General features: G+C 42.1%; 1 protein-coding gene across 1 annotated transcript in view; it reads right to left on the reverse strand.

Moving 5' to 3' along the window:
* The window catches only part of SETD3 (SET domain containing 3), a 77,087-nt gene that overhangs the window by 38,511 nt on the left and 18,857 nt on the right, over positions 1–19,719 (reverse strand). Inside the window, exons 4-6 of the mRNA XM_012650096.1 lie at positions 18,604–18,752; positions 16,569–16,641; positions 16,023–16,279 (exon numbers count right to left, since the gene is read on the reverse strand). Coding sequence (XP_012505550.1) covers positions 16,023–16,279; positions 16,569–16,641; positions 18,604–18,752 — 479 coding nt within the window. The remainder of the gene's footprint in view (positions 1–16,022; positions 16,280–16,568; positions 16,642–18,603; positions 18,753–19,719) is intronic.

A 19,719-nucleotide genomic window follows, 5' to 3' on the forward strand; every position in this document is an offset into this window, starting at 1 on the left:
AGTCACCGCCTCAGTTTACCATTTTTGCTCTTCAGTATTTCCTGCTTGTTATTTTTCTCCCATCTCCACAGAATACTTCCAGAAGGCAAGGACCTCATGTTACTTTTATATCTTCTCATAGCACCTACAACTGAACTACAGGAGAAGCGTTCAGCAAAACTCCTTCATTATCAGAAAATATTTTAAACAGGTAGTTATTTGACTTCTTTTATAAGAATAAGAAATGAATACTATTGTTATTTTCTCCTGATGAGACTGAATGTAAATAAAAATAGACACAGTATCCGTGCCATGTTTTCTATTGCTAATTTTAAAACTTTTTCTTTTAAGCTGAAAGAACAAAGTTGACTTGTGAAAGAACAAAATTACCCAAATCATAATGTGTGACCAAGCTTGAGGACTACAGAACACAGGCAGGCCTAAAAGTAACAGCCTCCAAAGATAGAATCCAGGTTTACACTGCTGGTGGTTGTAGGGCATTTGCTACACGAGTGAGGCAGACACACCCAGGGATTTCCAGGAGGAGACAGTAGGGAGGGGTCAGGAGCAACACAGATGGCCTCAGATGTCCACAGACAGAGACACAGAGGGTAATTCGCGTGCGCACCACCAAGAGGACGCCGAGCCTCAGCGTCAGAGAGCCCTGGCTGGAGAGCACGCGCGCTGGGGCAGGGCCACAGGAGGGCGCTCTGTGCGAAGGAGAAGACAGGGCACAGGGCGTGCCTGCACAGGACTCCTTGAATCTGGGGGTGAGAGGCCTCACAGAAAATGCTGAGCGAAGGTAAAAGAAAAAGCAGGAGTTGATCGTGTCATGGCAGTGTATTTCACATCACCCCATCTTTTGGAGAATACAGAAGACATTTGTTTTTTTAACAAGGAGAAAAATACAACAGCTCAAGAGACCATAAGCCAGGTTTCTGGAGAGCTTCTACATTAAATCTGCTAAAAGCCGAGGATCTGATAAATTCTTCCCTCACTGTGAATTTCATCTCTCAGAAGACAGAGAAAAAAAGGAAGCGGACACCAAAGCTGAGGACCACCGAAGGCTGTGAGCAGAGTGACAGTATGTTCTGTCATACCCCCGACAATCCTCATTTACCTTATTTTTTCCTGGCTCAACACTAACAGACCAGCAATCCTCATGCATGCTGGCTACCCCGAGGTCCCATCAGGCTAAGCATTCATCCCAATAGGGATAAAAGAGTCTAAGAGAGACGAGAGTGTCCAATGGGGACCTATGTACAAGATGGGAAAAGTTGCCCATCTGTGACGACCCAGCCTGGTGAGACAAGGCTTGGACGTGGAGGGGGGGCTGGACAGTGGGCTCGCCCCCTTCTAACCAGGCACGCCCATGTGCACAGAGGGCTCCCTGCCCTCAGAGGGCCAGGCCACACTAGGCTTACAGGTGGAGAACCGGAAGGCAATTGCTTTCCCCCTTTAGCAAGTGCTGCCTGAGCCGCCCTGCGTGACAGGCGCTGGACTAGGCGGCAGTGCCACACCAGTGCCCAAGGAGCGAAAGGCCCCAGCCCGTAGAGCTCACTCTGCAGAGGAGGAGACCGGTAACAAACACAAAGGCAATCTGTGACACATCTGGAAAAGAAGGAAACAGCATGCTAACACAGACAACAAGGGGGATGTGCCCCACGCCAGGAAAAGGCTCGCTCAGGAAGCGACTCTGTGCCAACACTGGAAGGTCGAGGATAAAGTGGGGAAGACTGCCGCAGGCAGGCGAAGAGCAAAGCCCTGGGGCAGGGGAGGCTCACAGGTCCCGGAACCTGAGGGAGGGCGAGGGTGTGGACTGCAGTGAGGTGGAGGAAGCAGCCAGCTGGGCAGCAGCCCTGGCCTCTGAGCTTGTTCTCAGTGTGGCATAACACGATTTATCATTTATGTTCCAGAAAGATCCCTTTAACTCTACATATAGAGCTAGACTGACAGGGGCCAGGGGCGCAGAGACCCTTTGGCAGAGAGGACAGTGGCCTGGACTGGGTGACACAGTCATCACTGGGAGGAAATTGAATCTAAAGTGGGAGAAATAGCAAGAAAGCTCCAGGCATTTTAAATACCCAAATCTCTCCAGAAAAAGAAATCTGACCTTGAATATTTAAAGTACTGGTACACAGCACTGCTGGTGATCTTTTACAAACCATGGAAAATTAGAGAACTGTCTGAACATAAGAAATAGGGCTGTCGCCATAAAAAAATGTGTCTGCTCCTGACCCCTGGCAGGTTCTAAAAAAGCCCATTAAACAGATGATCTGAACGGTAGTGCTCACGTGACTGTGGCATCAATTCTGTGACTCCCAAGTGGGTGAGGAGGGCTGAAGCCCCCAACAGAGAGCACCAGCTCTGTAATCAGATCTGAATTTGAGATCCAATTTGGCCACTTCCTGGCTGCAAAACTTCAGGGGATCTCAGTTCCTCAGAAAAGAAACGTAATCACACCTTCTCACTGGATTATTGAAAGAATGGAAGAAATAACACACAGTGTCTGACAGAGTTTTATTAAATGTTAGTTGTTTGTTGTTTTGGCTAATGATTGACTGCTTTATTCATTCGACAAATAATTACTGAGCACCATCTATGTGTTAGGCACATCCTAGCTGGGAGTGAGAGTCCCTGTCCTCAGCAAACTTACGTTCAAGTTGGGAAAGACAGACAAACAAATGAAGAAATGTACAAGTGACCCTCAAACAATACAGGTTTGAACTGTACAGGTCCACTCAGATACCCTGATCCACCAAGACCAACCCTTCCTCTTCCTCCTCCTCAGCCTATACTACATGAGAATGATGAGGATGAAGACCTTTATCATGATCTGCTTCCATTAATGATTAGTAAATATATTTTCTCTTCTTTATGATTTTCTTAATAACGCTTTCTTTTCTCTGGCTTACTTGATTGTAAGAATACAGTACATATACATGTAACATACAACATAAGTGTTAATTGTTTGCATTATCAGTACAATTGCTGGTGAATAGCAGGCTATTAGTAGTTCAGGGAAATAAAAAGTGATTAGAATTTCAACTGCTCAGGGGGTTGGTGCCCTTAACCTCTGCACTGTTCAAGGGTCAGCTGTAACTATGTTGTTAGGCACCGATCTGCTTTAGGAGCAAAGCAAGGTAAGAGAGTAGTGAGTGCCCAGGTGCCTCTGTAAGACACTGGAACAGTGGTCCAAGGAATACCCACAAATGATACTCCCTGACACACACAGGGGCTCTGATGGTCATGGCACAGGCCCCATCTGCCTTGGCCAAGCCACCCATTGAGTCTCACTTTCTTATCACCTGACAAGGATGAGAGTGACATACCTGTAGTATAGGATTATTGTGAGGGTGAACTGTGAAGCTGGAACTGAATACATTTTATAAGGTCCTAAAGAAATGTAGATTATTTACATTATAAAAACTATCACCAGCCTGAGCAACATAGCAAGACCCTGTCTCTACAAAAAATAGAAAAATTAACCAGGCGTGGTGTCACGCACCTGTAGTCTCAACTACTCGGGAGACTAAAGCAGGAGATCTCTTGAGCCCAGGAGTTTGAGGCTGCAGTGAGCTAATAGCGATGCCACTGCACTCTAGATCAGGGCAATAGAGTGAAACTCTGTCTCAAAAAAAAAAAAAAAAAAAAGAGAAATCTTCTCCAAATTCCACTTCCACTTCTGTTTAAAAACAGAAGTTAAACATCCTCCTCAAACTTCTCAGTAGAAGCATGCCTCCTTCGCTGAAATTCCACGATTTTATTTTTGTTTTAAAACTGTGCCCTAACATTTCACTTTTTACTGAATTAATTTTATATACCCAGAATGTAAGCCTCAGAAGATTGGAATTATTCTGATTAATTTTGTAAACCTTTGGTTCCAAGCAGGTGCCTGACAGAAAACGTATTTGCTGGACAAATGCTTCAGCTGGTGAGCAAGAAAGACTCATGTGGCAGAAGATGAAATCAACTCTCTTGCTCTAAAAGCCAGAAACAAAACTACTAGATGAAGGTTAAAGGGAGGCCAACTTTGCCTCTACATAAGGAATGTCTTTCTAACTAAAGTCTTCTAATACTAGAAAGGGCTGCTTAGCAACACTGGATCTTGAGCAGGGTCAAGCTCCAGGAAGAAGGGTGGGCCAACACAGCTGAGTGTCCACAGCATCCTGTGTCACCGGTGCAGGACTCAGTCCCTGCACTCTGGGCCCCACGGAGACATCACCTTCTTTATCCCCATGTAGCCTGGCTGTAGACATTCACAGTCCCTTTCTACACTGAACTGAAGACTCCAATTTAACCAGGCCAGATTCAGGTAGCAGGTGACAAGCTCAAACTCTGAGGTCTTGTTCTTTTTTCCACAGTACACTGCATCCTGCTGAAACATTGATAAAACAGTCAAAGTCAGCAAGCTGTGTGTAGAAGGGATAACAAGGCAGAGTCAGAGAATCTGCCATTAATGAGACTGTTTTCAAAAATATTATATCACATGGGTACTTTTATTGGGATAATCTGTCCAGTAGAATCTTACTGCTAAGATAAATTTCCATGACAGTAAAAGAGAAGGTCCACCTGAAGTAGACTGTAAGCCCCTATGGACTTCAATGAAGCAAAAAATATTCAAAACGGAGCATACAGGCAGTGTCAATCCAAGGGTAGAGGTAATGCGATGCAAATGCAGAAAGCTACCTAATCCTCCTCTGCAATACCCCAAATGAACAGCAGCAGCCAAGCCTCACCAATACTCAGGCTCTCAAATGGAAAGAAACGAGGAAGACTGGAACCAAACTTGTGTCTAGTCAATGGCACCCTACAAACTAATGGCAACAGAAAATGCTGTGCCCTCGCTCCCTGTCTACGAAGATCCACTACTCCCCCCATTTCTGGATAACCACTTCACCTTCTCACCGTAAGTTCACTCGAGTCTGCCTAAAGTGAAGCTCAACCCACTAGTCCACTGGGTATCAAAATGCAGCAGGGGTGGAAAGTCTCCACTGTGCTTCTACATCAGGCTGCTAAGAGGTCCCCGTCCCGATCAGATTAAAAGTATTCTATTAATGACGACTGAAGTCCTAGAGGTTCCTATACCCCTGGTTCTTCCTTTCTGTGCTTTTATCACCACTGTTTTCTTCCTTGAGAGTAGATGATGGACACAAAAGGTGACCAAGGGATGGCTGCAGCCCGAACCACTAGACCATGAGAAGTTACACGGCGGCGCAGTTCTGCAGGGACGCCAGAGCGTGGTATGCCAGTAGCAACCGACCTAGGCAACTGCAGCTTGTCTGTTAACTTGGCAGAGTGCTCTCCACAAGGGCACTTACCCAGGGTCACCTCAAAAATATAAGCAGGTTCCCTCTTCTACCATACACATTAAAAACAACAAAAAACAAAGTCTAAAACTCCTGTTCCAGAAGATAGGAATTTACTCAGCAAATAAAGACCTCAGGGTTTAAAAAAAAAACCAGGCTTCAAGAAAGAATTTTTTCAAACTTCTTTTGTTTTTAAACTTCTGGGGATTTTCACAAAGTTCTGTTGTTCAGACTTGTGGGGAAGACCCAAGGGAAGTACAGCTGGGGGTGGAGCAGGAATCGTAGAGAGGACCGAGACAGAAAAGCAGTGAAGGAAAACCAGTCTCCAGGGCTTCCATCTTGACCGGCTACTCAGTGGCTTTGGTGACTTTCTTGCCCTCAAGCCTGTTTCCCCACCTGTAACACAGGATGATGCCCAGCTCTGGGTAATGGTGAGCAATAGAGGAGCCTCTGTCAAGGCCCTCGGGCAGGCGACATGCAGAGGCCCTCGTGAACGCCATCGGAGGAGCCAGGCCTGTCTTCTGGCCTCTACTTTGCCTTCTCGGTACACAAAATATTAAACTACTAACTGCAGCCTGGACCTGGTGTTAGAGGTTTCTTCTGAATCTAATTTGGTTAATTCTGTCTCAGATTCTTCCGGGAAGGGAGCAGATCCGGATGACTCCTCAAGGTAAGAATAAAAGTGAAAAAAGGTCTTACAGAGTTTGGCACGCAGCAGGCATTGCCATAAATGTTTATTTTCTTTCCTCCCTTGGACAGGCTGCCAGCCTGGAGTCCTATCGCCAGGGACTCAAGGTAGGTGTTTGCCCCTTTAAGTCTGTTTGCCATACCCATGTGGGTGCTCCACTACCACGTCAATACCTAGGTCGCAGGTAATGCAGGAGACTGGGGACAACGGATGTGCATGGCTGTGCTGGATGTCAGTTCCTGAGCTGATTAGCAAAGTCAGAGGTTTTCCTACAGTGGCCAAGGACTGTAGTCAGGTGGGAGATGAGGAAGAAGAGGAAGGTCATGGTCCAGCAGAAGGGCTGCTGGTAAGAAGGGTCAGCAGGGCAGGCAGGGCAGGGGGAGCAGGAGCGTCACCAGTCTCCAGGGCAGGCTCAGAGGCCAGGATCTGAGCTGAGAAACTCGCATGCACCTCATACGGACACACCACTCAGTGACCTCCACGGCGCCTCCCCCAGTCACCAAGACAGGGGCACAGACCACAGACAGGATGCCAGGTACAGCTCCCCTAACTACAACCACAAAGAAAAACTTTCATTTCTTGAGCTCCCCAAAAGTCACTGAAACTAAAGCTGAAAAAAAATAGAAAAAATGAGGAACATTAAATTTCCAGAAGGTAAAGTCTCTATTTATGTGAACTGCTATAACACTATACAAAAGAAGTGAACATAGTTAAAAGCACAAATAAGATCTTTTAAAATGACATATCTATAGTCTTTATTTATGAAAATGATGAAAATGAGATGCATGTTTTGAATGAATAATTTGCAAAACTGGAAGCCTTAAACAGTACACAATAAGGATGACGCTATTATACATTTAACACAAATTAATAATAATCAAGGTCAGCTATCAGAACAAGCAAAGACACAGTTCAGGGCACTTGAGACAGTTGGTGGCTTTAACAAGATGACAAAGGCACTGGCAACTCTCCAGAGAATACACAAACATAGATTGATTTCCCATGTTCCTTTTTTTCACATTTTTTGTATCATTAAAAGTCAAATAGGTAAGGATAACAATAAAAAAAAATAGAGCACTACCAGCTTCCTCACAGCTACGGAGGAAAAGCAAATAGCCTTATCACTTTCCCTAAGGATGAGTACCTTCCATTTCTGGTACGGAGCGAAACTACAGAGCTGGACAGGAGGGTGACCCTTTAGGAAGCCAAAAGAAATGGCCAGCAGGCTTACCAGTTGGCCCTGGCAAGCACGTGGCCCACCAGTCAGCAGGGCCACACTCAACTTTCTGTAAAAATAACAGCCCAAGAGAGGAGATTCTAGGCAAGATTGCTCTTCTCTTAAAACTAGACTATTTCTTTGTCCCAAAATTAAGACCAGAAATAACTTTAAAGACTAAGATTGTGGCTTCATGAGCCCCTGTGGTTAGGAGCACAGTCTCTGGGTCTTAACAAACGTGCTCTGAATCCAGCTCTAGGACATAGACGTCATAAGCCTCTGGCAGACTGCTCAACATCTCCCCCTCTTCATTTGCAAAACGAGGACTCATACATCCCTCACCAGGTGACCGTAAGGGTCAAAGCCCCCAGAAGAGAGGCTTTGCACTAGGGGAGTCACTCTTACTGAATTTATCATCATTACCGTGGTGACAGCACAGAACATCTTCTGCAGCTCTTGAGCAGAGCTTCGGCTCTGTCCCCATGCTGTGTTCTCTGTTTGCAGCCACAGGTTCCCTACGATGTGCAGAGGAGCCACTCTGACAGAATAGTCCCACGGGCACACAGTGGAGAACTCTACTTACCTAACTGGGAAAGTCCCTCAGCCAACTCTGACGAACAACTTGACGACATTCTTTCCCTTCTATGTCCCATAATCTCTACTCAGTTCCCATGACCACAGAATGCAAGGACTAAACCTAGATTCACTGCTCATTAATCTCAACACCCCCAGCCTATGACACTGGCCACCTCCCACCTTCACCATCATCTCTGACTCTGTTCCTTCCCTTCTCACCTCCTGAGCTCATACCCCTCCATCGGTAGATGTGATATTACCAGGAAGTTGACTGAGAACAAAAAAGTCACATATGGAACACATTTGCCTCCAGGGAAAAATTTAAGTGGGAATGAGGTCAGGAGAATGGTACCTAGGAAGAAGTGTCCGCGGCCACTCTTTCAACTTTGAGGCCAAATAAACTTTATAAGTAATCTGTTGGGCTGTGAATCAATTAATTTTAACAAATTTTTATTAAGTACCTCTATGCATTTAGCTTTGCATAAATACTAAAAAAGACACATTGAAATTATAACAGAGGAGAAAATCAGATAGCTCTATATGAAGAGTCATTTTAAACAATTTTTGTACCAAATAAATAATATAGTAATGGATTGTATAATCCATCAAACAAAATAAATATCCATGAGTCCATATTGATACAAATGGCTGAATGAATGAATAAATGGGGAAGAAAGGACAGCTCTTCCTTACAGTAAAATTCCAATAAACACGTCTAGAAGGCAGATAGAAAATCACCGCTTAGCAGATACCATGGTAACTACCGCAGACAAGAATCAGGATGGGTACAAAAACTAGTGATGAAAGTACAATGAGAAACTGGGCATATGCACAGTCTCAAAGTATCTTTCCACGAGGCATTCACTAATTAGAAAGGAACAATGGTAACTTCTGGTGGAAAACCCAGTAATAAGATACATTGATTCACATATCCCCTGAGAAGGACACAACTTCACTTCTGTGGTATTGCAAAATGCGCCACCTCAGTGTAATCGTGACAAAGTATCGGACAAATGCAAATTGGGAAACTGCTACAAAGTAACTGGCCAACAATATTCTTCAAAAGTGTCAAGGTCACAAAAGACAAGGAGGGACTGAGGAACTGTCCCAGTTTGGAGGTTACTGAGGAAATGTGACAACTAAACACAATGTGGGATTCTGGAAAAGAAAAAAGGAGATTAGTGGAACAACTGGTGAAATCCAGATAAGGTCTGCAGATAGTTAATATCGATAGTATTGAACCAAGGCTAACTTCCTGGTTTAGATCACTGTACTGTGGTTGTGTAAGATGTTCACCTTAGGCAAAGCTGGGTGAAGTGTACATGAGAGTTCTGTGCACTATTTTGGAAACTTTTTTATAAGTCTAAAATTATTTCAAAATTAAAAGTTAAAAAAACTGTGTATCCCCAGAGATATTAGTCCCCATCCCCAGGTGTGATACCACACATTTAAGAGACACTCAGTAAGTACCAGTTGAACTGATTAAACAATTAAGAGGATACAATGGATGAAGAACAAAAAAGACAAGGGAAGTAACTACAGGAAGGTCCAAGGTCAGGAGGAGCTGGTTGGCTTGTTTAGGATGAAGACCCTTCACCAGCTTTCTGAGCAGAGGGGAAGGAGCCAACAGTGAGAGAAGCTAAAGAAGAAGAGCCAACCCCACACTGATTCAGAGTGACAATTTGGAATACAACCTAGGCACAAACTGGAACTCTCTTTACACAACCTCTGCCACTAGAGGAGACAGAGTTATACAAATGCACATGCATATTTTCCCTTACAGTGTTGCTGGAGCATGTGTGTCTATAAAGAGCTTTAGATACTGAGGATATTTTTCCATGAGTTTCAGGACACTGGGATCTTTAAAGTAAGCTGATGCCCAGAGGTTTTTCTCCAATTTGGTGCACATTCCTGGAGGCCTTATGCATTACCAGATTTCTATATGTAGATTAGAGCGTTACGAAAACATAGGCTAAATACATCTCTGGAAATTCACATCTTGTGCTGTTCTTGTGGCTCTGTCAGAGACAAGTAGAAGAGTGGGAAACGGGAGAAGCAACTGTTTGTATTTAGCCACAACTGCCACAGGATGCCAAGAACCAAAAGTGACATCTTCCTCTGCCTCTTGGCAGGCCCTATTTTCGGAGACAGGCTGTAGCAACAGTGAGTTGTGAATACGGCTGCTCGTCTCTCCTGCCACTCCAGCCCTGGCCAGGCAGGAGGAGCTGCCTGTTCAAGGAATACAGCCAATTTAAAATTGTCTTACTCCATCCTGAAGCATAAGGAAGGAGAAGTGGGAGGCTGCTGCAATGGGTGCTTGCCTCGAAATAAAATTCATGGCAATTAACGCACCAATGAGTTTCTCCATCTCCATACCTTTCCCTGTACCTTTGAAATTTTTGGATCAACACAAAAGAGGAAATCCAAGTAAGGTGTGACAAATCACTTATGACATCAATGGAAAAATAGTAGTAATTAATTTAATAGATATGCCTCTACTCTGTTAAACCCTGTACACTTGCATTTACTTCAAAAGCATAATATTCAATCTCAACAACACAGGAAAATGTGGATGTCTCTAAGACAACTCCTAATCTTAGGATAAGCTGGCACACCAGGTTATAGCACCTGAACTGTTACAAGGGACTGATTATCAATTAAATGAACAGTTCATTAACAGGGTCCATAATTTCTTTTTCATTGACATATCTGAAAAATATGTGGACTCCCATCCAACCATGTTAAGGTAAGTAAAAGGTGACAGGATCTGCTTCCCTTTCACACAATTACGCTACTTCAGAGTTGGGTTTAAACCAAATCCTACTTTGCCACTGATTTCCATCACGAAACTGGTCACACATTTCCATGAAAAAGTGTGAACTTGGAGCTGAACTTCAGTATGTTCTGTTGTGCTAGGAGTATTTTTATAGGTTTAAAACTCTTCACCAGTTTTAAATGTTGAGTTCTGCCTTCTGCCATTAGTCCTCTCTCCCCCGGCCCCTGTTTCACAAATCGACATAAATTTTAGCCCCACCTCACACAAGCCTCTCCCAGCACTTGGCTTAGCCACAATTTCTAAACTTAGCTTCTTGAGTTTAGGTGCTGACATTCCTCAACTATTAAGCTGCAGTATAATGTTTCACCAGTAGGTGCTGTATCCTAATACAAGGTATACTCTCAAAATTCCTGGAGTTTGAAGCTTCTGGTTACATACTATCATCTGTTGAAGTCTAAAGGATACAATGTATGTTGAACATCTCAAGAAGGATACAATATAAAAACTGGAAGGACTTTTCAAAAATCCTAAAGCCTAAGCCCCTGCTACACAGATGAGGCCCAAAAGAGGCCCAGAAAGACTTCGTTTTAAACAAACGCTGTAAAACAAGGTAAAAACAGAAGGTAATCTAAACTAACAAGTACCCACACTATAAGGCTCTTGACTAAGGAAATATGCTGGGAGGAGAGAGCACAAGAAACTATTTTTCTAGTTTTTAAGCAACAACCAAAGATAGAAAGAGAGAGAAAAACATTAAAATTAAAAGTGCAATACAGAGAAATCCACCTGAAGGAATTTATAATTACTAGAAGTTAGTACTGGTGCTTTTAGAATAAAACCTGAAACCCCAAAGCAAGATGTAAGGCTGAATGGATATTAACACTTTGTTGTGCCCTTCTCCCAAGTGCTAGGATCACCACCATAGACACACAGAACTGAACTGTGCTTGCTACCACCCCTGCCGTACTGGGAGACAGCAGCTGAGACCTGTGGCCTGCAGACCTTCAAGCCAGCAGTCAATCAGAAGAGTAACAGGTTTCAGTTCAGATGCAAAGTTTGGTACAGGACCCCAGGAAATGATAACTAAAATCTGCAAATGGGGTTGTGGAATTTGGACCACCCCTCCAAATGATCTGCAAACATCTGTGATATAGTACACAGGCGTGTTTCTCTGGGGAGAGGGTCCCATGACCCTGGAAAAGGTTAACAGCCTCGAAACCAAAAAAAACAAACCAAGGGCAGGTCACTGTAACGAAATGTTAAATATGAACTGACTTAATAATACTCACTCTCACTCTCCCCAGATGACAATGCACTGATGAAGTGACCTACCAAAAGGAAGCAAAATCCTAACATTTGATCCTGCAAAAGCATGAGAAAGATCTGTGGTTTGGTCTTATACTTTACACAGTGTCCCACTCTGTCACCCAGGCTGGAATGCAGTGGCACAATCATAGCTCATTGAAACCTCCAATTCCTGGGCCCAAGTGATTCTCCTGCCTCAGCCTTCTGGGAAGGACTACAGGTGTGTACCCCTAACAGAAGACTTTTAGAAGTGATGAAAACATTCTAAAACTAGAAAAACAGCTAGACTCAAAAGATGTTTTTTAATAAGACAACTTTTGCTTAAATCTGGTTTTCCTTGTCACAAACCCTCATGCAAAAGCCTTGTACCCCACAAACTATCTTTTACTTATCACAGCAATATATCTCATTCTAGGCCACCTGCAGCTCCAGCTCCAATGGGAACTTAATTTATTTTGGGGGGGGCACTTAATTTAAATCACTGGTTAAGAAATTTTCTACAAAAGCTCATTTATTATGTAATTTCAATTTGCAGTGATCACTTCTGCTGATTTTTACCAGTGCTAAGGGACTGTCACATTTTCTTCTCCTGAAAAAGAACCATACTTGGACTGACCGTCCCAGGTTAATGGCACTTACTACAGGTTAAAGCTGTGCTTCTCACACTGGAGTGTTAGATATCTTGAGGTCTTAGAAGAAAGCAGGGTTTTTTTCCTACAATGCCAATCTGACTTGATGGTAAGTAATTTAAGATGATTTTAAAACTACAGCAAATACAAATATTTGCAAGAATTTTTTTTGCAAGAATTTTAAGATTTAAAAACATGAGTCCAAATACCAACAACAAAAACATGAGTCTTGGAAGCAATTTTCAGCTTGTGATGGGTCATTTGGGCTTAGTCCCTAGGCTTCCAGGAATGCTCATTATTCTTGGCCACTAGGAGTTTTTTAGTAGAAATAGTTAAGAAATACCAACATAGATATTACAGGGACGGGGAGGAAACAATTTAAAACAATAAAAAACAAAACACCTGCCAGGCAGGCATGGTGGCGTGCACCTGTAAACCAGCTACTCAAGAGGCTGACACAAGAGGATCACTTGAGCCCAGGAGTCCAGCCTGGGCAACACAGCAAAACCTTGTTTCTAAAAAAAAAAAAGAAAAAGTTTAAATAGATAGACAGACAGACATATAGATATAAAGTGAGATACTGAATCAGTATTTCAGCTCAGGTGTGTCTTACTACAAAGTTTGTGCTCTTTCCATGTGGCCACGAAGCCTCTCACCTGAACAGTGCTGCTCAACTCTTTCTGACCACACTCAGTCAAGACCACCCAGCTCAGGGGCCAGGGTCTCTCCCTCCCATCATTCAAATGCCCCTTCCTGATTGGACCCCCAGCTAATATGGAGAAGTGAGCATGCCCCACCACATATATTTCACTTTCAGCACACAATGCCAAGGATCTCAACATGAGTCCTTACTCCAAAGCTGCATGATTTTATTAAGAGTAACTTGAATCTTGTGTTTACATTTTTTCAGTGTTTGTTCCCTTGAATCTGTATCCTTCATAAGTCAAACATCTCCAAACTTGGTCTTATATTTGTAGGTGTTTAAAAAGAAGGGATGTGTGTCAAATGATAGTAAGCAAAAAAGTGCTCTAAAGGGTGTTCTCCTGACCACAGCATGCAGCTGTGAGGGTCTGTGGAGGGTCTGGGATCTGCTCAGGAGGAGACTTTCTGACAAAACAGGTAAAAACCTCACAACAAGTGTCAGTTAGACCCCAGGCTTCCAATCATTAGAAGGGAAAGATTGTGATTTTCAAAATGCTTTAAGGTGCTTTGTTCTGTATATAAATACGAAGCAGGGTTTCTCAACCCCAGTACTACTGACATTTTGGGCTGGAAAATGCCTTTGTGGGAGCTGCCCTGTATGTCATAGAAGTTTATCATTATCCCCAGGCTTGATGCCAGAAGCATCCCCCACTCCAGTTCAACAATCAAAAATGTCTCCAAATATTGCCAAATGCCTTTTAAAAGCCCTGAATGAGGACCACTGGTGTAAAATAAGAGAATTTATTTATTTAACCATAGACACATTTTGCTCTCTCCTCACTTTGATACTTTTGACAGAAAAATATCGTTTGATTTCTAAATCATAATTTTTTCAAATACTCAGGTTGGCTTTATTGAGAAAAAAAAATCAATTGTGCAAACACTTGATTACCTGGTAATTTTACATTTATATATACCGTATTCCACATTGATTAAATTTTTCAATAAAAAGGAATAATTGCTTTAAAAAGATAGGTCCATTAATACTATGAGAATGTGGTTGTTTTTTTAAAAAAGGATATTTATATTCATTATAAGTTATAAAATTGTTCTTATTAGTCATGTAGGAATTTTATTACCTTGGAAAAACTTCTGAATTAAGAGTTTACTTTTAGAATGTTCTCTAATTGCTGAGGTGTTCACAATAATACCATTTACCATGTAGGATATGGTATAATTCAGTCTTCTTAGATAATTAGCATCATCTAAGGGGGTTTATTTCAGAGGGTTGTGAAGAGACCTTGCTCTTAAACAAATAGACACAAAATGGCTTCATCTACATAAAGAAAGTATTTCAGTGGCTCACGGCCATTGGAAATTTCATCAAATTCTGAGGCACAGCTGCATTACTTAGTTAACACTAAAATAAACAGACCAGTGAGCACAATGAAACATCCAAAGATCATCCATGCCACAACAGTTACCAGAAGACCTGCCATCCTTCCAGACTCCCCAACCTGACAGCAGAATCGAGTCCTCTCAGGGCAGGCTACCAGCGTTTGCCCACTATTCACAGTCCAGATTTGAGACACGCCATTAGTGAAAAGAATTAGTTTGCAATTCACTGTGCAACAACAGAAAATGACAAGGACTTACATCTACTAACGGCAGCTTTGCTTGAGTCATGAAAGATACACAACTGAGAACCAGGAATAAAAGCACAACCCTTTTAGGTCACGAAGAGCCACACCAAACTTCAGACTGCAACATGCAGGCACGCACTGAACGAAGAAAGCAAATTCTGATGTGGCTCCATCAACAGTTTTTAAATCAAGCAAACCTGAAATAAAAGCTATAGCGTATGATCATTCTTAATAACTTCCTAAAGTTTAAGGTTTAGAAAAACAAAGTGATTTCTACTTGAGGACAAGAATCATATAATTCTTGACATATCTGAAGCATTTGGTAGGGAGAAAGATAAAACTTTGGGTATAATATTCTTGGGCCGTAAGCAGGAAGCATGCTGTAAAGTGAAAATAATGAATGGAAAACAACAGTACCCACAGCAATGAAATGAGATTACCACTTCTTGCAAATAAAACATATCAGGGACAGACCATTTAAGAAACAACCAAATCAAGCCTAATTCAGGGTGTCAAATGGCCCAAATAAAAGGGAACGGGAACAAGGAGTTCACATGCCCACTTGCCACATGCCAGGTAGAGCAGCCCAGGGGCTGATTCTTGAGCGACTGAGAAGAGAGAGAGTCAGGAGGAAAAGTCACCCCCCTCAGCTCTGAAAGGAACTGTGGCACTGGCCCTAAACCTTCTAACTGCTGTTCAACTGCAAACGCACCACCAAAACACAGACAGGTATAACCATGTGCAATTCAAATGCTCACAGCCTTTTAGAGATTTCTATACGAGACTTTTGCTTAGAACTAATTAAAATAATATATAATACGTACTTTGAAAAACATAAATAAATCACATTATAATTTGCTAAATTAATTGTCAATATTTTACTACTAACATACATTTTAAAAAAACAGAAATGGACTTTGATTTTCTTGGAAAATTTATAGATAGAGTACCTTTTTGTATTAGCTACACTTTCAAAATTTCATTGTAATCTTGTTTTCAAAAAATTTCAGCGATTTCCAGTAACTCAAGAATAACTGCTGCTTGTATCAACACTGATACTGATGAAATGAGATATACAACTTTATTTCAGTGATATTTCTGTGAAAATGGAAACAATGAAATGTACTTGATTATCTTTTAATTTGAAAAGCAAAATGTTTGCGTCCTTAATAAGATGTCAAATTGAACATTTATGCAATCAATTCCTCTCTCTTCCCCACCGTGTTAAACATACACTTAAACAGTAAACAGCAGCTCACCTGGATAACTTTATAAAAATAGGCATACTGTCGAGCTGTATTTTTATACTGGCTGAAGACATCATGTATAGCTTGTGTTGACTGAAGATACCGAACTTCATCTTCTTCGAAGTAGAGAGGAGTGTCATATTCACTGGGGAGGCTCTGGATGTAGGGCTGCCAGAAGGAGTTAGGGCTGGCTCGCTCACACAGCAAATGGAAGGCCAGCGCGATGTTTCCCATGGCTTGCAGAATCCGATCTTGAGAATATAAGGGCCCTGAATTAACCCAGAAGTTAACATCATTTAAGTTCCACAAACTTCTTTAAAAAGTATTCATTCAAAATATATATTAAAATTATAAAACAAGCTAAGAAGTCTTTTAACATTTAAAGTCAGGTGCATCTTTTTTTTGACATTAAATGGAAAACATTTAATGCATATTTGAGGGAATATTTCACCAGCTGAGAAAACAACCAAATATAGTCCTTAGCACCACAAAATGGAATTTTATATATTTTTGTCATTTGCACTTTGCCTTGAACAAACAGTCAGAAATTATTCTCACCCAACACTGAATTTTTAGCAGATTCAACAGTCATTAGTAATTTTCGTGGAACCCATAAAAATAATTCTTCTGCCTAGGGAAAAAAATAAGAAAATGCTAGAATCATCAAAACATGTTACAATCTTCAATCCAACTATATCTATGGTCAGAAATCCAATCACACATGAAATACAATTTAAGGTTTGCATATCAGCATTTCATTTCTAAATGCCAAATGTATTTTAAAATGTAAGCACTTATGTTATAGCAAAATGAGTACAAGAATAGTTATAAAATCCTGTTTCCATTAGAAAAACTACATACGCTAAGAAGGCAAAAAGTCAAAAAGGGACTTACAACTTTAACGTGAAGCAAATACAACATTTGCAGTAGAGCACAAAGGTGTTTTATTCTCTGCTGTACTTATTTTTAAGTTCTAAAACCAAAACAAAATAAAACTTCTGCCTCCAACAAAAACCCTAATCTGTCAACATAAACTGCTCCTACTATTGAGTTTTTGAAGCCAGGGTAACATTCCTTCCTCTACATATTTGTCTTTAAAACATAACAGTCACTAGCAAAATCTTTGGTTTACTCATTTTTTTCAAAGCATTATCTCATTTTTTGGCAATATGACATGCTTCTTTTTGGTATGTTCTATGTACCCATAATGCTTAAAACATTCACACAGCTCTTCACAATGTGAGGATACAGCAAGAGGGCGCTGTCTGCAAACCAGAAGGAATGTCTTCACCAGGACCAGACCATCCCAGTACCTTGAACTTGGACTTTACAGCTCCCAAAATTGTAAGCAATAAATGTCTGTTGTTTAAGTACCAAGCCAACCCCCTTTCCAAATAAAGCACATGGTGAAGACAGACCACAGCTAAGATATTCTGGGAAGCAATCCACTAATGATGCTTCATGCCTGAAATAAGAGAAGAACATGTGACATCCTGCCTTCACCAATGTCTACTATATGAATTATTTTTACGTGCCTTATCCCTTACTACAGATTATAAGAATGATAAAGGAAGAGACTCTGGTTTTTTCGGAAGCCTAGTGCAATAACAAGCAAGGTACTATTCACATAGCAGATACTTAACAGGTATGTAACAAACCAGCATGTAGTTATCAATGTTATCAATGAAAGGCCAACTACAACTTGACCAAAAATGTTGCTGGAAGTATGAGGGGCCAAAACATCTAACACCCAATTACTCCACCCCAAGTTCTGAACCAACTGAGAGAAAGACAAGAATACAACAGATGGTCACCCAAAATATCACCTACTGAATCCCAGAATTAGACAGACTCCCCCACCTAGTTACAGGCAGAACTAGATCCCCACAGCCCTCCCCTCGTGTGGGCCTACCCTGTAAAGCTTATGGGGTGGAGAGAGCGGAGTGGAATAAATGCATACGGGCAACCAGCTCTCACCAAGAAAAAAAGCCAAGCCCAGTTCCTTCGCCCAAACTCGGCAAACAGATTAAATTATGCCTCTTCTTAAGAGGCATGAATGAGGGTACAGAGAGGCCAGGAATGTTAAGTTACTGCTGCTCCCTTCATGTGGGAGGAAGAACCAAGAGTAGAGAGAAAGCTTTTCTCCCTCAGCAGATATCTATTTCTCGTCCCCATGGGAGCACAGGGTGCCTCCGAGCATGCGATTACCCACGTAAGCATCCTCACACTGCCCGTCCTCCGCCCAGCTCACCTCCAAGCCGTCACAAGATCCTGTGTGCTCTCCCTCCAAACCACAAGTGCACATCCTTTTCTTTAGTTAAATTTCCAAATCCTGTGAGCATGTTCCATAGTCTCCTAACAGAGGCTCAGAAATGTGAGCTGACTTGCCTCATGTGACAGGTGAAAAGGCAGGGCTCCCAGGAGGATGAGCTGGGAGAGGGTGCCAAGGACATGGCCTGAGGCTCTTTGGGCTGCCCCTCTGCCCATGGGCTCAGAAGCAGCCCATGACAGCTGCTCCACGTCGTGTGCCCTCTACGCCACGCCACAGTGCAAACACGTGTAGGCTCCCCCACACAGCATTTTATAAACTCACCTTGATATCCCTTGTCGCTCTCAAACCAAAGCCCTCTTCTTTGAAGTTGACCATTTCAAAACCCTCGACAGATGCCCCATTTTCAGAGGCCCATTTCATTAGATCAGGAAAGTAATCTTCTCTTTTTCCATCAAAAGTAACGGACAGACCTATATTAATCCATGTTTTAGAAAACAAGAGCTACTTTTAGGACATATATCATTCACAAATATCTCAGAAAATAAAAACAGACCACAACTAACACTGGAAATAGTCTTAACACTCTAATCTTGAAATAATCAAAACTAATGACCAGATGGTTACAGTATATACCTTAACTAGTGATACGAAAGGCTAATTAACCTTCTAAACTCCCTGTCAGTTACAGAGAACTATTTACTGATACTAGGTAATATGAATATTAAATATTAGATACTATTAAGTGATATGTCGGCCAAGGGGAAAAAAGCTTGCATTATCACTACTATGGATCTACAAAGCAGTTTTGCCATTAAAAGTCCAATATGCCATCTCTCATATTCACATTTGCTTTAACAAAATTCCCACTAAAACAAAAATTAGTTGCTCGCACATGCACACAAGGAGACCGGGGTGAGGGGAGCAGTGCGGCCCTGACTCTGAGGGCACGACACCGCGGGGCTCTGAGGCAGACGCTGCAGAGCGACTGCAGTGAGTTCGCTCCGGATGCATTCACAGGAAACACGAAATGGGATACTGTGAGTTGTTTTAAATCAAGTAGTATGACACCATTTATGTACATTTTTAGGATACCAATTAGAACCATATATTTTTATGGGGTTACATGAAGTGGAAAAACATGCCCAGCAAAGATGAACAATTTCTAAGGAGGGAGGGATGGAATGGGACAGAAATTTGAGGCTTTGGCTATGTCCGTAATCTTTTATTTCTTAAAAGCAAATATAAAAATAAAGCTAACGACCAAGGGTGGTAAAGGGAAGCTGACCAGTAGGTGGGAAAGAAAGAAAGGAGAGGCCGGGCGCGGTGGCTCACGCCTGTAATCCTAGCTCTCAGGGAGGCCGAGGCGAGCAGATTGTTTGAGCTCAGGAGTTCGAAACCAGCCTGAGCAAGAGCGAGACCCCGTCTCTACTAAAAATA

Source organism: Propithecus coquereli, unplaced genomic scaffold, assembly GCF_000956105.1.
Source record: "Propithecus coquereli isolate 6110/MARCELLA unplaced genomic scaffold, Pcoq_1.0 Scaffold310, whole genome shotgun sequence".
Lineage (NCBI taxonomy): Eukaryota > Metazoa > Chordata > Mammalia > Primates > Indriidae > Propithecus > Propithecus coquereli.